The sequence below is a fragment of the Cyprinus carpio genome, chromosome A10 (assembly GCF_018340385.1).
Source record: "Cyprinus carpio isolate SPL01 chromosome A10, ASM1834038v1, whole genome shotgun sequence".
In the NCBI taxonomy this organism is placed as follows: domain Eukaryota; kingdom Metazoa; phylum Chordata; class Actinopteri; order Cypriniformes; family Cyprinidae; genus Cyprinus; species Cyprinus carpio.
Window position 1 is genome coordinate 6,674,365 of NC_056581.1, and position 21,025 is coordinate 6,695,389.

The 21,025-nt window shown below is 34.9% G+C and overlaps 1 protein-coding gene across 1 annotated transcript; it reads right to left on the reverse strand.

Annotated features, from left to right (window-relative positions):
* Positions 1–6,755: 6,755 nt before the first annotated feature.
* LOC109081891 (docking protein 3-like) lies at positions 6,756–18,045 on the reverse strand. Its single transcript, XM_042764554.1, has 6 exons — positions 17,704–18,045; positions 14,522–14,818; positions 14,283–14,397; positions 8,835–9,007; positions 7,314–7,638; positions 6,756–7,252 (listed from the first exon to the last, which is right to left on the reverse strand). Exons 1-6 carry the CDS (start codon positions 17,761–17,763, stop codon positions 6,756–6,758), a joined length of 1,467 nt encoding a protein of 488 aa, XP_042620488.1. The 5' UTR covers positions 17,764–18,045.
* Between the last annotated feature and the right edge of the window lie 2,980 nt (positions 18,046–21,025).

Sequence of the window (21,025 nt, forward strand, 5' to 3'; positions counted from 1 at the left end):
TAACTGAATATGGACATGTCAATCTGTTCAGGTCAGGAGTATTATCAAACATGTGAAGTTTGTGGCAGATTGGACATTGTATGTCTGAGTTACAGCAACTTCATTTTTCATGGCGAAACATCGAAATTCGTCAGGCCGTCACGGACACGCCCTTCAATGAAAACTCAAGATCTTCGCAATTTCACATCGCAAAGGCCTTTAGATTAGGCATACCAAATTTGGTGTTGATCTGAAAAAATCTCTAGGAGGAGTTCGTTAAAATACAAGGCATGCAAATGACAAAAAAATGATGCAAAATTTGTTCATAAAATTAAAAATAACCGACTTCCTGTTGGGTTTCGGATATTGCTCCAAGAGTCTTTTTTGTAGGTACTGATGCTTTACATATGTGTGCCAATTTTCGTGCATGTAAGTGAAACACAGCTGGAGGGCTGTTGATTTTTTTACGATAGGTGGCGCTGTCGAGCCATTTTGCCACACCCTCTTCTGAAACCCTATATCAGACGTAAATTTTTCACCAGGTCTGACGCGTGTGCAAAGTTCATGAGTTTTTGAGCATGTCTAGGCCCTCAAAAATGCGATTCATTTTGGAGAAGAAGAAGAAGAAGAAGAAGAAGAAGAAGGAAGGAGAAGAAGAAGAAGAAGAAGAAGAAGAAGGAAGAAGAAGAAGAAGAAGAAGAAGAAGAAGAAACAAAGCAGATACAAGAGGGTCCTCACACCATCGGTGCTCGGGCCCTAATAAATAATATTGAGTGCAGACCACAAAAATAGCTATTAACTATTCACCCTTCTGTATGTGGACAGTATTCTGGATTTTTGGATTACTGATTAAAGTGATTTTGACATTATGCATCAATGTAAATCTGAGATTAAGTCATGATTATTTAACTTGTAGTTCATTTGCATATCTGTTTAAGTAATCCCATTCAATTATGCACTTGACTGTCCTCTGGTATGCTTCCAATGAAACGATAAAAAACATCCATCATCTATTGTCCCCCTGGTGTAAAGGAGTACGATGAAGGTGAACACATAGGCTAATCAGATTACCAACCACCCACAGACTACAGCAGTGTAAGAACACTACCCAGACGCCTTAGCACTTTCCCACCCAAAACTCGAGCGATGGAAGGGGGGGTTATACATGCTTTTAGCAAGTGCTGTGAAAGCCTGTGTGGAGTCTCAGTGTGACATTCACATCCAGGGAAAGCAAGAGAAAAGGCTCATTAAACTTCCAGCTGGTTTTATCGGTGAGATCCTTCTGAAGCTGTCGGATGACAGGGTTGGAAGAACTCCTATAGATCTGACTTCTAATTACGACCACATCCGAGCAGGAACTGAGACGTTTTTGGAAGACTTTAAAGGGATAAATCACTCAAACCCTGACCACTCTTTTCCATGTAATGAAAATGAATCGAGCTGTCAAGCTCCGAAATGAAAAAAAGCATAATAAAAGTGGCTCATATCACAGTGCCAACCACTAATATTGGCACCCTTGGTAAATATGAGCAAAGGTGGTTGTGAAAATAAATCTGCATTGTTCATCATTTTGAGCTTTCATTAAAAAAATTCACAAAATTCTAACCTATCATTGAAGTAAAACAATTGAAATTGAGGGGAAACTCACATTATGAAATAAATGTTTTTGGCCGCAATTATTGGCACCCCCAGAAATTCTTATGAGTAAAATAAAGTATATTCCCATTCATATTAACAATTTTTTTAGCACACCGGGGTGACTAAAAGCATGAAATTCTCCAGCCATGACTTCCTGTTCCACAGGATTATAAACAGAAGGACACACAAGCCAAATTCCCTTAATCATCCATCACAAAGAGTAAAACCAAAGATGTGCAGAACAAGATTGTTGAGCTTCACAAAACAGAAAGTGGCAGACAGAAAATAGCTAAATCATTTAAAATCCCCATTTCCACCGTCAGAGCAATAATTAAGAAGTTCCAATCATCTAAAGATATTACAAATCTGCCTGGAAGAGTTTTGAGACTCAAGATTCTTCGAGCTTTATTGTCAAATGTATAGTACAATGAAATTCCTACTTTGTTTACTCCTAGAAAGGGAAGAAGGGGAACAAACATAACTTACTAGGACAATACAACATAAAAAATATATATATAGAATATGTAGTAAAGTATAAACCAGAAAGAATAATACAAATAAATAACAATAGCATTAAAAGGAAAGTATTGAAAGAAAATAAAAAAGAACCTGTATGCAAATAAGAAAAACAACTGACAATAAAATTCTTCACAGTATAAGGATGCAGTGCAAGTAACAATAAAGTGACAATGTTAAAATGTCAGGTGGTGATAAAGTGTAAATTGTCCATGATTATCAGTCTAATGCATTATGAGGTGAATGTATGATGGTCCATCAGGTAAAGTGCAGAGTGCCATTGAACAGGCTGATTTTATCCTGATGATTCAGGTGGAAGTGGCAGTGGGTTTTGACTATTTATCAGTGTAATGGCCTGGGGATATAAACTGTTCTGGAGTCTGGATGTTCTGGCCACAGTGCTCCAGTACCGCTTGCCAGACTTCATGAGGGTGAAGAAATTGTAGATGGGATGGAAGGATGGGATCTGCAACTGGGCATGCACCATACTTTTATTGTAGATGTCCTGCAGTGAGGGGAGATCTGTCCCTGTGATTTTCTGGGCCAGCTTTATCATCCTCTGTAAAGCCTTTCTTTCAGGTCTTGTGCTGTTGCCAGACTACACAACAATGCAGCATGTTAGCACGCTCTCCACAGTGCATCTGTAGAAGTGATGGAGTATTTGTGATGACAATCCAAATTTCCTTAGTCTCCTAACGAAGTACATTCTTTGACTGACCTTCCTTACTAATTTGAATGTGTTCTCTGTCACTTGAGGTCCTCACAGATGTGTACACCAAGGAACTTATAGCGGTCCACTCTCTCAACCTCAGCATCTCTGATCAGCAGAGGCTGATAGATACACTTACTCCTCCTCATGTCCACAACCATCTCCTTGGTCTTGCTGATGTTCAGTGTGAGATTGTTAGCCTTACACCTTGTGATCAGTTCTGACCAGATCTATCCATCCGTCCATCCATTCATCCATCCATCATAAAAGCAGTACATATGACTCATGCATTATATTCCAAGTCTTTTGAAGTCATATAATAGTTTTGTGCAAAAAAAACGACTGAAATTTAAGTTGAAATTCTTGTCCTTAATGAGAAAAGTGGCTATGATTCATGCACTAATTGTTCTTTTGAGTCAAATCTCCTCTTCTAGAATGATTTGTTGAAAATATTCTAAGGATATTCTTGTGTTCTACAAAGGAAAGAGGTTCATATGGGTTCAAAATGATGTGGGGGTGCATAAATGACAGAAATGTCATTTTTTGGGCTGAATTGCTCCTTTAAAGTGGAGACGAATGTTTAGTGTGAGAGCACATGGTGAATTGTACTGACAGAGCCTGAGGTACGGACATGCCACATTTGTCCCTAGATAGGGAGAGAGTATGAAGAGAGAGCACATGTTCTAGAAAATGGCAAGTTAAAAAAAGACACCAGATTCCCGGTATGGAGCTCATTATAGGGCAATCTCATGATTACAATGTATTTCATCACCCTGTGTTATAATAAGAGATTTTAAGATGTGTATTCTTCTGTGTTTGAATATGACAAAATAGCATGGAATGCAGTTAAGATATGTGTCACGATACCACTATAATCAATCCAAACTGTTTAAAACTTGGGGTCAGTAAGATTTGAAAAAGTCTCTTACGCTCACAGAGGGTGCATTTATTTGATGAAAACATTGAGTAAAACAGTTATATTGTGAAATATTATTACAACTTAAAATAACTGTTTATTTTTCTGTTGAATAGTTATTCAAAATGTAATTTATTCCTGTGACGCAAAGCTTAATTTTCAGCATCATTACTCCAGTCTTCAGGGTCACATGATCCTTCAGAAATCATTCTAATATGCTGATTTGCTGTTTCTTATTATCAGTATAAAAAAAAAAAACTTGTTGTGCTGCGTAATAATTTTGTGATTTATTTGAAAAAATTGTCTTTAATGTCACTCTTCTGGGTGAAAGTTTACAGCAGGTCAGATGAGTGTGTGTAGTGTTTGTCAGCAGGAGACATTTGATGGCTCAAGCTCAGAGGTCAACTGCTGGCTTTTTTTTTTTTTTTTTTTTTTTTTTTTTTTGCTGTTACACAACGTTATTTTCGCCCAACCCAACCCTCTTGAGAGAAAACAGAATATCAATATTCAAGAAGACTAGTTTTTATTGCAATGTCTCTGAATGCAGAATCACTTCAGAGCAACGGATCTCATGGGCTTCTCTGGAGATTCATATCAAATTGATCATTTTATATTTTACATCTGCAAAACAGTCTTCCTTATTCAGAAGGACTCTCACAAGCGCCACATTCTGTCATTATGAGTTGGGGGAGAGAGAGACACTGCCCCCTAGTGTCAGACCATCAAAGTGGATATTAAAAGGTGGGGTAAAAATTGCACTTTTGGGGTAAAAATTGATCATTTCAACATAAAAATTCAGGAATATGACACCCATCTATAGTAATATTGCAGATTAGTTTATATTGCATGTGTAAGTAATCTTTGCTTAGTGGTCCATCTCTCTATCTATCTATCTATCTATCTATCTATCTATCTATCTATCTATCTATCTATCTATCTATCATTTATATATACACACACACACACACACACACACACACACACACACACTGTGTTCCAAATGATTATGCAAGTGATATATCAGTAGGATTTCAATAAAATAAACATTCAGATTCAGTGTTTATTTTATTCCTCATATCTTTGTAGATAACTGGTATCAGTCTCAGACAGGTTTGTTAAAGTTTGTTAGTTTGCCAGGTCTTCTTAGGTAAATGGAAAACCTACTTAGAGATTGTTAACTGACAAAAGATTTGCAAGTGATTTAGAGCACAGAAGAACTCAGTCAGATAAAGGTTTATTAAGGAAAGCTTCTGTCAAACAAATAATTGTATTAAAAAGGCAGCTATAAAAAGTCTGTGTTAAGCAGGAAACCTGTCTAACCAAAGCGCACAGACAGAACCCTTTACATTGGGTGCAGAAATATGTGAAGTCTATTTTTAAATAGTTTTATTCACTGACTAATGCATATAAGTACATGTAAATGATGCCTATCAGAGAAGGTGATTGTTTCTAAATGACTTTAACTCTTATTATAATGACATTATATTATTTAGTAATGGTTGATTACTACTTTTTACAATTGCTTTTATTAACCATCCGTTGATTAACTGAGAACACACACTTTTTCTGTAGAGTATAAAATTAATTCAATTAAGGCTCTCCAAACCGCACCCTCATTCTGCACAGTACTGGTCCGTTACAGCAGACATCCATCTTAGCAGAGAGAGTGACAGACAGCACTAGATGAATGGGGCGCTGTGACATCTTCATTCTCAGGCAGGTCGGGATCCCAATCAGCTTCAAGCCGCAGGTCCCTTCGCACAGTTAATTATATCAGTCTGCAAGAGAAAGAGCCCCTCCAGTCCAAACCGCCGCCAATGCGTGTACCACCAACTGTAATTATTACTGTTCCATTACAGTCAAGCAGATTTCATGAACATTTCTTCAGCTAGCAATCAAAGATTTCCTGGAAGAGGCGCTGGAGTGGAAAACACGATGCATGAAATGGCAGGAGAGGTTTTGTTGTTTTCCATCAAGTAAAGAGCATGGCGAATTCACTAAACCATGGCTGTTCAGCTGTTCCAGACCCAGGGACCCCCATCCAGACTTTTAGCCAACCAAAGCACAGTGTATAAAAAAAGATAGATTTTCTCATTAAAACTTTATAATACTTTCCTTAAGAATGATAACAAGCTTTGCTACATTGTACAGTGCCTAAAAATCACTAGTAAGAAAGTTTGAAATGAATTACTAGTCTAACTGCAAAAGAAGAGAATTATATTATATATATATATATATATATATATATATATATATATATATATATATATATATATACATGTACCCACAAATATTACCTTATTATGTACTGTACTATAAAATATTTATAATATTAAATATAAAAAATATACAAAATTTAAAATATTAATTATAATTAATATTTTTTATATTTAGAATTTAATTATATTTTGTAATACAGCACAATATTAGGTACAGTTAAAATGTACATCCCAATTTGTATATACAGTACATATATGTATACACATTAATATATTATACTGTACTATATTATAAAATATAAAATGTATATATAGAAATAAAAAATAGTTTTTATATACATTTTATAATATAATTTTGTACAATTTAAATGTATGTGTGTATGTACCCACACATAGAACTATATTTGATTGTACTGTATTATAAAATATTAATAATAATATAAAATGTTTGTATAGTATATGAATATTTAATAATAGTTCTAAAATTTATATTTAAATTTATACATTTTATTTTTATAATATATTTTTTGTAATTATATTATAGTTACATTTTGTAATACAGTACAAATGCAATATAATATTATTAAAATGTACATTTGTATAGTTAAATAATATTATTATTTCTGTATTTTATTACAGTGTAATACAGTACAATGTGTGTCCAACTATCTGTATATATATTTTAATGACAGACATTAGCGTATACCAATAAATGTTGCTTTGAACTGACACAATTATTAGTAATTTCCCCACTTGATTTTGACTGTGGAATGTTATGTTACATTCGCCGTCCCTTCAACCTGAAATTGTCATAAGTTGAGAACAAATCATCTGAACTTTGGACAGGGTTAGAGGGGGCAGCCATGGCCTGTGTAATGCCCATGTCAGGGCTGTAGAAGAAGTCGTGCTCAGCTAGGTGCTCTGCCCCATCATGAGCTCTTTGATTAGCCTTGATGACCTCCTCTGGTTCTTCGTACATGGCTTGGAAGTCCTGTGGATCTGCATAAATAGCTTCTGCGCTGATGTCCTGTAATGCGTCATTAATTGCTAATTGCTGGATGGAATCACCCAACAAGTCAGTCGAATCTTCCTCGGCCGTCGTCTCTTCATACACACCCTCTTCCCAGGGGATCGCGAAATCAGACAACTGCGAAATGTCAGTGTCGGTCTTGAAATAGTCTTGGAAAGAGGCAGACTGTCTGAGAGCTTTTTTCAGGTTTTGCCAGTGCACTTTAGGGTCTGTAGGGGAAGTGGTTTTCAGCTGAGCTTTTGACACTGTGGCACACACGTTCCCCATACTCAAAATCTCTGTCTATACTCACATCACTTGACTCACACTTTGTCTCAAAATCACACAAAAAAAAAATCCTCCTAAAAAAGGGGTTGGGCATTTCTGATGAATGCTTAGGCACTTTCTGCATTTTCCCCTCAGGTAAAAAGTCAGATGCTTGACTATCGTACGTTTCATCCGTGGCCGTGGTTTCTTGAACTATACTTTGTTCTACATGGTCAGGGCTGATTGGTTTTGCTGTGGAGGGTTTGGGTAGATTCAGGATGGCTGCACTGACAACATTGAACAGTTTTTCACCCTGATGGGTTGCAAACTCGAAATTCCCCTCGCCAGACTCACATCTGCGACCAGCCTCAAAGGAAAAAGACAGCTAATGGAAAGAAAAGAGAAGGGGAAGTTATGAAATCTATTTTCAGGGCAGAGAAGTTTGTCCACAATCACTCGAGCGATAATAAAGACAGGATGTTTATTTCTCATGAGAAAAGGCATGCAAATGAAATTCGATACGTTTATAAGAGGAAACCTCACACGTGCTACACTAACAAGTGGAGAAAAATTACATGAATATTTAACCTACAAAGGATCAATGTCAAGATGAAGAAAAAGGAAAAATCATTACAGAATCTTTATTCAAGGTGGTTTCAGGTGGTTAAAAAACAATATTCAAAAAAAACTTATATTAAAAAAAACATAAAATCACATGTTGTAACAACCAATAAAAAAAAAAGTAATTTCCAATACAACCTAAACTAACCTATCCTTTTCATAAAAAGGCCAAATTTTCTGACATTTTAAGTGTTTACCAAAGCTTATTTTTATGTTATATGTAACCCTAGACTACAAAACCAGTCTGGGGAATATTTGTAGCAATAGCAAAAAATACATTGTATGGGTCAAAATTATTGATTTTTCTTTTATGCTAAAAATCATTAGGATATTAATTAAAAATAATTTTCCAAGAAGATATTTTGTAAATTTCCTACCGTAAATATATCAAAACTTATTTTTTTGCATTTTTTTTGCAATATGCATTGCTAAGGACTTCATTTGGACAACTTTAAAGGCGATTTTCTCAATATTTTTTTATTTTTTTGCACCGTCAGATTCCAGATTTTCAAATAGTTGTATCTCAGCCAAATATTGTCCAATCCTAATAAACCATACATCAATGGAAAGTGTATTTATTCAGCTTTCAGGTGATGTATAAATCTTAATTTCGACAAATTGAGACTTAAGACTGGTTTTGTGCTCCAGGGTCACATATTTATGATATAATTGTGAAATGATATTATTACTTCAAATAACTGTTTCATTTGAAAAAAAAAAAAATGTTAAAAAGCCTCGACACTTCTTCACACGATCACGTATCACATGATCTTTCAGAAGTCATTCTAATATGATGAATAGGCTGATGAATAGAATTTCAAAAGAACATACATTATTTGAAATAGAAATCTTTTGTAACATTGTTTGCATGTCTTTAAATTTAGATCATTTAATGCTCCTTTGGATATTTATTAATGTATTTTTGAATAAATAAATACGACAAAAAATGCCCCAGCTTACCATGTCTTGTCCAAACTTCCTTACGTAACAGTACGGCCATTTGAATAGTACTTTCTTAGTTTTAACGTCCTTCAGGAACAAGCAGTCCGGCAGGGGAGTGAGGATATATTCCCCATACAGATTGCACCGAACAGCAGCCTCTGTGCCCACTGCCATCACCAGAAACTCTCGAACTGCAAGACAAAAAAAAAAAAAAAAAAAACATGTGTTAGCACAAAATGAAATCAGAAAAAAAAGTGAATATCTTGTGCTATGTGAACAATTCATACAAGTTTGGAAAATCATAAAGGGTAAGTCCTTTAGAATGAGCTATTCTTTAAATATTTGCATCCACTCCCATAATTTCAATTTCTGAACTTACTGTAAGATTGCAAAAACAATATAGCTGAATCAATTTTTATTTTTTATTTTTTTTTCACTGAAACTTAGACTTGCACCTGAAGTCAGCAGGGAACACAACCTATTGGTTTTCCTCTAGAGATAGCTTTGAAATTCAAAACTGGATGTCCACAGAAGCAGGAAGAAGCCAAAGAAGGCAGCCCTGTCTAAGTTTTGTTGTTCCTTCAGTTGATGTTCACGGCTGTCATTTTCTGAGCCTCTTCCTCCTCGCTCTACATCTTCCAGGATGAAACAAGCTCTCAGACTGTTGGCTTGTTGCCCTGTGAGGCCTCACCCACGGCCGTGAATGTCAAACCTACTTGTTTTTCCTGTTCGCTCTCGTTTGCAGCACTGCTCAGGGAGAACGTTGCACGCAGACGTGCACAGTTCTCATGCTGTCTGAAGATATAGATGGCACACGTGTGAACCACAACTCTGTTAACCTGGATGACTCACCGGACATATGCTACAGTTAGTGTCAGACGTAAAGCTTCTGATTTAGCTGGATGATGTACAAGAATCATTTGATTTTGCACCTTTGTATGTCTCCCTCATTTGATATTTTAGTAACACCTCTCTGTTAAGATAAATTATCATTCACTAATAGCTGTGCTTAATATTCATATATGTGCAAGCAATTATCTTCCACTGAATAAATAATCATTCAGGTTCATATGCACATAAGTTTATTTATTTTTTCATTTAAAATAAAAGTAGCTAAGTTGCATGTACAAAATACAATGGCATTGTACAATTATGATCGATTATATAACAATTTAGTTTTCAGCACCTTCAACATGATCTCACGAGAAAATTATATGCTATTTTACAAGACGCCGATTTCATGTTATTCCATGTGATTCATACAGAAATGTATGGTTTTAAAAAAAAAAAAAAAAAAAAACATAAAACATGAGCATGAAGGTCTACCCCTAAACCTAACATAAGCAGATTGTACAAAAACATATAACAATGTTTGAATTAGCCAATACAAATTAGCCACCAATTTGCCTAAATGTAAAATAGTTACGAATTGACTTCTTAAATTGAATAAAAACATAAAAAAGCAAAAACACAACTAATGCACATTTTTTTATTCATCAATTAGTAGGCATTAACAACCTTGCTGTATTTTTTGTGGAAAAGGTACACTGCTAACTTGCTCAACCAAAGTTATCTAAACATACCTGATGTATTAATTACGACTTCCCAACTGGTAATTATGAACTTTCTAGGAGGACCTGAATGCACCAATACCCCACCAACACTAAATCAATCCACTAACCTAGTGAGCTACCTACATAGACAGCATAGAATTCTTGACACACATTAAAGGTTCAAGAAGATAAGATACCTCATTTTGGCCAAATAGGGTGACCATATTACCATTTTGGGAACAACTCATGCAAACTCTCTGTTGTTATCCTGCTTTCCTCACTTGACACTTACTTTTATGTGTTCATTTATGATAAATTGACTCCCAGTGCCCATCTTGATTTCAAGGGCGTCTGATGAGATCTGGAGAGTGTTAATCAGCCCATAATTGTTGGGTCACTGATTAAAAAGAGTCTTAACGACCCCAGTTCATCAGCGTATTGCGCAGATCACAAGAGACGATACATTAATTAGCCATGAATTTTGTGCTGCAGCGTAACTGTGCATATGTATATGTTTATTTTTACATTTCCTAAGTCCTAATTTCCTAATTTATTTACTCATTTCAGACAATGCATGAATTAAAAAACATTTCCGCCCCTAATTGGTTGTCTGTTTGTGTTTTTGGCTTTTAACCCACAGCCGTATCAAAGGCACGGTCAAACCGCAGCAGCATCGGTGGTATTATTAGAGACCACCACAAGGCCAGTGTGAAGTTCACCTCACTATGAAACTGCAACACCTGCATAAATAAGATTCAGGTACTGCGCAGCGGATTCAGTAGATGAGTCAGGGGCTTCTCGGAAAGAAAAGGCATGATAAATGCAATCCCAACTGTGAGCTGCTGATACTGTCTTGACTCTCCAACTATAGATCAGAGCAAAAAATACCACTTCCTTTCTATCTGGCCCATGGGTGTTCACACTGAGCATCTATCGGCTAAAAATAACTACAGGAACTACAATACTTGGTTTGCTAACCCAAAGTCTATCTTAAAAATATCTGTCTTCCTAGTGTCAGTTTTGCTAAGTTAGTGTAAAATAGTGTACTACTATTGCAGTGCAGTGTGCAGTATGAAAGTGTGAACAGCTCTCAGATAAACTACTGTATTTGTCTAAATGTGTGGACAGAGCGCATGACACGAAACACTGTATCCCAAAATGCAGTGCGTCTGACTTGCATTTTCTGTATTTTTAATCAAATAAATGCAGCTTTAGTGAGCGGTTATAAACAGTATGTAAAGTATCCAAATGTTCTGTATGAAGAGAATATGATAAATGTGTAGTATGCAGCTGTGTGTGGATACTGTAGTCCACTATTTAATGCGTCTGACATTACCTTGCATTTCCAGTGTAATAAAAGTATTTGAAGCAATATTTTTTTAGGTGAATTTTCCCTTCAACATATCTTTCTCGACTCAATATTTGATTGGTTTTGCCTTTTTATTTATTTATTTATTTTACACAAATTGGATTCAAAATAATTTTTCTATAGTTTTTATAACTTGTTCTACAGTTTTGTGAGATTTACACATCAAGAACAAGTTATAATTATAACTTATAACAATTATAATATATACACTACCATTTAAAGGTTTGGGGTCAGATTTTTTTTTTTTTTTTTAGAACTTAGTACTTTTATTCAGCAAGGATGTGTTAAATTGATCAAAATTGACAGAAAAGGTATTTTATAATGTTACAAAAGAGTTATTATATTTATTTGTATATGTTTTTGTTTTTACACTTTTTATTTATCAAAGAATCCTAAAAGTGTATAGCATAGTTCACACAAAAAAAAATATTAAGCAGCAATAAAATGTTTTTAGAATTTCTTGAGCAGCAAATCAGCATATTAGAATAATTTCTGAAGGATCATGTGACACTTAAGACTAGAGTAATTTAGCATTACATCACATAAATACATAAAAACACAGAAAAAACAAAACACAGAAAAAAGCTATTCAAAATTATAATAATATTTAACAATATTATTGTTATTTTTTGTTTTATAAATGCAACCTTGGTGAATATAAGAATCTTCTTTCTATCTTAAAACATTAAAAAATCTTACAGACATCAAAATTTTTACTTTGTATTTATATTTATTTTTATAATATATATATATTATATATACTGTGTGTGTGTGTGTGTGTGTGTGTGTGTGTGTGTGTGTGTGTGTGTGTGTGTGTGTGTGTGTGTGTGTGTGTGTGTGTGTGTGTGTTTGTCAATGGAGAAGTCAATATCTAAAAAACTGTTGTCACTGCATGGCATTCAGGAAAATGAGGATGTCATACTTCACCCCTCCTCCCCTCCTCAGATGAAAATAGAAACGTCTTGATGTTCATGAAGTACTGATTTATAGTCAGACAAGTTTCATCCTCCTCCCTTCCCCACCCTTTCACTCACTCTCCTCTCCTTTGTGTCATAATGTCTGTCTGCATGTGCTGCTCTAAAAACTTGCACAACGGAACCAACACGAAGCCCTTATGACAGTCTGAGAGCTTTCACCCAAAGTGATAAAACGGAAGTTAGAGCTTTTTTTGGCCAGCTGCTCTTCTGGCCAAAAATGAAGTCAGATGTAAGACAGTCACATCCAATTGTGAAATTTTGAACAACATAATTTAAAGCTGAATTTACCATTATTATTATTATTATTATGCAAATGTGAGTGGTGCTTGCCTGTGCAATAGTCACAGCCACTTTGTGGGTGGTTTCTCATTCATTGTTCTTGGTGTTTTGCTAGCTGGTTATTTGCTGATTCATGTGAAAATACTATTAATGATGTACTGATTCCCAAATATTCCCCCCAGGACCCTCTTTCAAGGCAACTCTATAAGATTTATTTTCACAACTCCAGTGGCTTTTCATTCTCGTCTGGAATAAGTTGCACACTAAAACCTTAGTAGTAGTGGTAGTGATGCTTGCCTTAGCGAGCGCCACAAAAGAAGTGCCCTGTTGTCAATAATGCACAAGGACCAATAAAAATCTTTAGCTAGATGAAAAGGAAGAAGCTGGAAGTCAATAAGGAGTGGCCTCAGGTGAATCTGAGGACAGCTTGCATCCCTCTGCTTCATTTCATTTGTCGTCCCCCCTGAATGTTCTCTCTATACATACACCTGAAAACAGTGTCCCCTCTTTCCTGTCCTTTAATGGAATCAAGGTTGGCCACCTGTGGCCCAAATGGGCAATTTGACTCGAGCCTGAGGTTTCGCTTGAAAAAGAGGCTGTTCGTCCTTGCAATAGGACAAACTAAAATAGCATCTCTACCCTCCTCTCTGTCCCTCCAATATCACTAATATTACCTGTTAGGGTGAGATGCATTAAAGCATTACCCGATATATAAAATATTAGACTAAAAAGGTTATTGTTGTGTATTAAATTAATAACATAATAATCAATTATATATGTATGTAAGTGTATATATATGTGTATATATATGTATATGTAATAAGTGTATGTAAGTGTATATATGTATATATGTATGTATATATACAGTACACTACACTTTTTTAATTATCTTTTAATATATAAAATCTGAAAAATAATAATATCCATGTATTACAGTTTTAATTTAATTTAAATAAATAAATAGTATACAAGTGATATAAAAAAATTATACATTCTGAACGCAACTCCAAGTAAAAAATAAAATAAATAAGATAAAATAATAAGATAAAATATAGACTACCATTTATGTATTATTATCTACCATTTATTATTCTTTCTGCATGAAGGTGTTAAACTGATGTAATGACGAAAAAGCAAGTTTACCCTTGGCTTTACAGTATTTTAGGGTCTTAATAATACTTGTGCAACCTAATTCACAATGGTAAATATAGATAAATTTTAATGAACTTAATTTTATAGTCATTTATAACTTATATTAAGGTTGTAAGCGTGACTTTAACTGCCTTACCGTTCTCTGCTGTGTCATAAAGTGAGTTTTCCTGCATTTCTCTGCTGTAGGAAATGCTCACAGGTTCAGAATAGAGGCAGCTCTCTCTCTGTAATCTTTGTTCAGCCTCGGTGTCCTGAAAGGCATTTAGTGATTTTAAAGTGTGACATCTGTACCTGAACATGTCAATTATGTATTATGAGCAATTAGCAAAACGCTCATCATCATTATGTGCTGTGATTTGATGCGATTCAACCTACAGGGAACGCCTGCTCGCACAGACTGTCGATCCAGCCCTTCAGCTCTGAATGTTGGGCAGCGAACACGTAAAGTTTGTCTGAGGTCTCGAGATAAAAGGCAGCGCAGTCTTTGGGGCAGTCAGCCATCTTTCTTTCTGATATTTGGATGCACTCTCGCAGCCGGATCACCTGTTTGTAGTCAGGTTTGTGTTTGCTGGAGCCCTGTTTGATGGAGGATTGTTTGTTCTCGTACAGCTCCAGGCGTGACACGCTGCGTCTGCCCTCCGCCACCAGCACACACCACACCTTCCTCCATCTCTGAAGAACACACACGCACATCACAGTCTGAAATATGCTCGCTTTGTGCTATTTGAATACATATACTTTATACTTTTTAGGTCACATGTCATTGCATTACATAGCAAATATCAAACCAAGCAGTGTTTATTTAGAAAAAAAGAAAAAGAAAAGAAAACTTAAAAGCACAAAGAAACTTTCAAGCAAAACATTAAAAAATAAAATAATTAAAAATGAATGATAAAACAATAGAGGTATTGATCAAAATGAATAGAAAAGGTATTTGGACGTGCTTCATGGTTGGCAAAAGTTAGTGATGGTCATACAGTGCTGGGTACACTCTGGCTACCAATTGTGGTCCATTACTAAAACTTATAATAAGTAATGTAATTTTGATTACTCATTTTAAGTAATGTATTCAAACTACTTTTGGGTTAATTTTAGTAAATAATAATAATAATGTCGATATAATATATAGCTAACTACTAAAATCACTTAAATGTACACAATGTAAATCACACTTATATTTTGAATATTGGGCTCAGCAAGACTTTTTAAAATTCTTTTTATCATCTTTTAACATTCTATAAGCCTAATGATATAATATATTATTATTTACAGTGTCATCACGGCCGGCCTTAACCAATTTGGTGCCCTAAGCAAGATTTTAGCTGGTGCCCCTTGCATCGCATCCAATTCCAGCACCCATAATTCACACAGAAACTGCATAGCTTTATGACATAAAACATATTACATATGAAAGAAATAAGACGGTTGCACAAAAAATAAATAAACTGACACTGACTCAGCTAGCTAGTTAAATTAGAACTTTATTGTGCAAAAGCAACTACAATACTAACATTTAAATCTTAATTTCTTAATTTCAGACATTCATAGGGATGCACTGATCTTAACTTCTCATAGCAGAATCCAAATGATTTTTTTATGTATTTTACTTAAGCAAAAGACAAGAAAGAATGAAAATATGAATGGATGAAGAATATGGTTAGTTGCTTTATTAGCCAATATTTTGATCTAAATTAGCCTGTATAATTTCAAAACCTGAAGCAAAAACAGAATGGTCTGACTTTAGCTTTGTGAAATAAAATCACACTAAACAAACAAAAAGCAACAGATGGGCTGAATGAAAATGTAAATTCACTCTCTGTCAGCAGGTGGCGCTTAAGGAACAACAGTGATGCATTGATTCCTTGATACTGCTGTAAACACAATGCATTATACAGAGGCAAGATGAAAGGAAAATACCATTTCAGCTTTTTCTTAAGACAGTCGGTCCCCCTCAGATACATTCATATTTTCAAAGTTTCATATGTCACATTCATATGTTTCAGAGTGAAGAGCTGCATGTCATTGGCTGCACTCGAACACATTACCCTCTTCAATCTGAAAACTGCAGCACATATGTAGGCTATGACTATGGCATTAAGCTATAATGCGAAATCGATTATATTTCGATATATAGTGCACCCCTAATTAAAATAATATTGTTAAAGAAAAAATTGGGTGCCCCTATAGATGGACAGCACCCCTAGCATTTGCCTATTTCACCTATGCGATGGGCCAGCCCTGAGTGTTGTCAAAATCAGCACGTTAAGGCATGCGATAATTTTTTTCAGTTTAGCGCGTTAAAAATATTTAACGCAATTAACGGAGGGGTGGAGCTAAGGTTGGCCACCCTACTCACAACTACTGCTTCTGTCTCTTTTTTCTTGAAAACAATTACGTTTATTCTGATGCAGAATGTCTTTACAACCACAATAAACACGCACTCCAACTTCACTTCAGCGCCAGGTATGAGTCAAACTAGTGCGGGAACGGTACAGGTGACAAGGGAGCTTCAGTAGAACAACGTAAGAGTCACATTTAAGCCTCTGAAATGCATTGGTTTTCAAAACTGTCCTGGAGAGGCCCAGCACACTGTGTCCCTCATCTAACACACCCGATTCAACTCGTCAGCTAGCTCATTAGTAGAGACTTTATGACCTGAAGTGGGTCAGAAAAGATAAAAAGTTGTGAGAAAATGTGATGCGTGTCAGATCCACGTCTTGTTCAGCAGCAGCAACTCTTAAAACAGCCAAAATAACCTAAAAACCCAGCTGCTGTGATGTCTGTTCATCAAAGAGCAAACGAAAAAAGAGGAAATCAATAACGTTTGTAGCTTTAAGGATTCATCTATATTTAATTTAGAATTTAGTGTTTGATAACTTTATTCAGTTTTTGTATTTTACTTGCTGAAGGACGCAGGTGCCTAAATATGACATTTATAGGGTTTATGTGAGAAATTGCTATAAGTTCACTTAAATTAGTCTAATAATTGTTGAAAATGAAAGCTCTCAATTATAATGTAATGTTGAATGGCTATAGTTAATGGTTAAATATTAGAAGAAGAAAACTATTTTATACAGACATCAGTAGTATTGGAATCACTGATACTCCCTTCAGTCATAAAACAAAGATGCTGTTAAACATAAAAAAAATACTGTCTTTATGTTGTTTCTACATTAATTTGAAAATGAATATGAAATTATTGCAATATAAAAAATAATATATGTAACAATAAAATATTTTTTTTTATTATTATCAATGTTGAAAAGGGTTGTGGTGCTTCATATTTTTGTGTAAATCATAATACATATTTTCCAGCATTCTATGATGAATATACATATAAATTACATACATATATATCCATATAAACATATAACATATATATGTGTGTGTGTGTATATATATATATATATATATATATATATATATATATATATATATATATATAATATATGTTTATATGAATATATATGTATGTAATTTATATGTATATTCATATAATATATATATATATATAATCACACTGCTTATAAAGCTCTGAAAAGGACATTGAGTCTCACCTTGCCGAAGCGTTGCTGATGAAAATAAAGCATCCCTTTCCTCCTGATGTCTTCCTCCATGGTTCCTCAGCTGACCTTTGTCTTGTTTTTCTCTCCTTCCCTCTCTCTCTCTAGGTTCCCTTGATTACGGTTTGCTTTTAAACTGCTTGAATGACTATGAGAGGCATTGCTGTCAATGGCGGACTGACCTTAGGTACATTGTAAGTCTGACTTCCTGGATAGATGAAGTCTAAATCAGTCACTTGGAGAAGTCAGATGAGTGGGCGTGTGTCTGTATTGCTGTGGTATGGTTAGTTTCCTACTCTATGATTCTTCCTGTTTGACACTATTCAGGGCTGAAGACTGTATATCTTCTGTGAATCTGTGAATGCATTAAACCTCCTACTAGCACCTCATTAGAATCAATCTCAGGGTCATGGGGAAATGGCACTTTTCCTCATATCTTAATGCTATGCAAAGTTGTGCATTGTTACAAATGTCAGTCCAAATTACTGTATATTAACATGATCTGCAAAATATTAGAATTTTCTAGGAACAGTATGCAAAACTAATCAAAATGTGCATTATTTGTCACCAAAGTTGTGTGAAAATAACACTCAGGAAACTGGTCAGTGGATGTCAAATGAACATGCTAAGGTTTCTTGTCATAGGCCTTTGGTCTGATGGTGTATCTAGAGTGCCCCTTTGTGACCAGTGGGGGCTATTACAGCACATTCACAAACAGGTCTACATATGCAAAATTTTGAAGAGCAGCTGCTGCTAATGAAACAATAATTCTTTAGAACCCCCTTTTTCTTAGTCTTTCAATACAAGCACATAGAAATGTCAATTTTTAAGCCTCAAAACTGAATTGATATAGTGTAGTTTGGAAAGGGTCAAAAGGCCAGAGCTAAAACACTGCAAATGTCATCTTTAGTTGTGTGACATCCTGTTGCAGAAGCTGTCAGAAAATGTCCTGTGGTGTCACATGCTAAATTCAATTTAATTTTTATTTTAGCCATTTGTTGTTTTTATTAGTGTTTGTTTTTCAAATATTTCTGTATAGCTTTAGCTATTTTTTTTATTTCAGTTTCTTTTTTTTTAATATTTATTATCTAGCTTTACTTAAATTACTGAAAATGATTTTTTATTTAGTTTTAGCTTTAGTTAAAAATAACTGTTTTAAACAGTATTTTGGTAATTATTTTGTTACATGCATGAATATACTGGGAGACTAAATGGGACATTTGTATTTTAAAATAAATAATTTGTCATGCCAGGAACATTGTGAAAAAAAAACTGAAATGAAATTCTGATACTTGCTATACACTTTAACCTAAAATTTTGATGTTCATTAAAAAATTTTTTTTTTTTAAATCCTTGACAATGTCAGTTACTCAGTTACAAAACTGTTCAGTTCAAAGCAATTCTAAGTCACAATGTGATAAATCCAATACAATGACAGCGAACGAACTCTGAATGAAAAAGCATCTAATCCTGTTGCTGTCTCCATGCTCTTTTTCACTTCAGTGAATACTTTGAATAAGCTGTTAGCTGGCACAGGCGTAATAAACTGTGAATATCTTGTGGTTTGGTAGAGAGCCTGAAAGCTGTTAGTTTAGCCATATTTGCATTACTTAGTTGACTGTTTATCCTACTGAACCAAAAATACAACAATCTGGTCATCAAAACCTCTTGGTAAGTTTAACCCTCCAGTGCTCTTCAGTCATTTTTAACTGAAAAAAAAATAATAATAATAAAAATACATTTTGGTTTTGTAGAATTTTTTACTTAATTGGAATGCTATACAAACATTGGTAAAGTTTTTGGCACTTGCTATGTGAAGAAAAAAAATCCTTGAACACGATTTGAAAGGTTAACTTGCACACTTGTACTGTTCGTGGTCACAAATGATCGCACTGGAAATGAATGTAAGCAAATTTCATCTATAGTAGAAATGTTTGAGCACCCACACAAAATCTTACTGAAAGATTTTTGAGATTTCAAACTCAAATTTGGAACACAACTTGTTTAAATGTATAGCTTTGATTTTCATGTCCTCGGTTTTAGAGTAAAACGTGGTTTGGAAAATATTTAATTCATATAAAATTTTGAACTAGTATTTCTGTGCATGATAATAAACTTTTTATCCCACTTTTTTTACTTTAGTTTTTTTCTTCACTTCAATAATCTGCAATGTTTCTTCTTTAAAAAGAGACCAAACTTCAGACTGTGTGCCAAGCATTTAAGATTTACAACAGTTTAAGTTGAAAAATTCATTTTCAGGTCTATGCTCAAAAAGTGGTTAATGGGTAATAAATGGATCATAACTACTGTATATACTTTAGGACCATAAAATCCCCCATAAAACCTCACATCATCATCAGTAAGTTAACTTATTTTAGGATCCAAAAACCCCAATGGTTTTATTAACAACTTAGCAACCACCAAGAACTCTTTAGCAACCACTTAGCAATGTGCTAGCAATATACAAACCCGATTCCAAAAAAGTTGGGACACTGTACAAATTGTGAATAAAAACAGAATGCAATGATGTGGAAGTTTTAAATTTCCATATTTTATTCAGAACACAACATAGATGACATATCAAATGTTTAAAAACTTAGAAAATGTATAATTTTAAGGGAAAAATAAGCTGATTTTAAATTTCATGGCATCAACACATCTCAAAAAAGTTGGGACAAGGCCATGTTTGGCATCCCCTCTTCTTTTTATAACAGTCTGCAAACGTCTGGGGACTGAGGAGACAAGTTGCTCAAGTTTAGGAATAGGAATGTTGTCCCATTCTTGTCTAATACAGGCTTCTAGTTGCTCAACTGTCTTAGGTCTTCTTTGTCGCATCTTTCTCTTTATGATGCAGGAAATGTTTTCTATGTGTGAAAGATCTGGACTGCAGGCTGGCCATTTCAGTACCCAGATCCTTCTTCTACGCAGCCATGATGTTGTAATTGATGCAGTATGTGGTCTGGCATTGTCATGTTGGAAAATGCAAGGTCTTCCCTGAAAGAGACAACGTCTGGATGGGAGCATATGTTGTTCTAGAACTTGGATATAGCTTTCCGCATTGATGGTGCCTTTCCAGATGTGTAAGCTGCCCATGCCACACGTACTCATGAAACCCCATACCATCAGAGATGCAGGCTTCTGAACTGAGCGCTGATAACAGCTTGGGTTGTCCTTGTCCTCTTTAGTCCAGATGACATGGCGTCCCAGTTTTCCAAAAAGAACTTCAAATTTTGATTCGTCTGACCACAGAACAGTTTTCCACTTTGCCACAGTCCATTTTAAATGAGAGAAAACGGCTGCACTTCTGGATCATGTT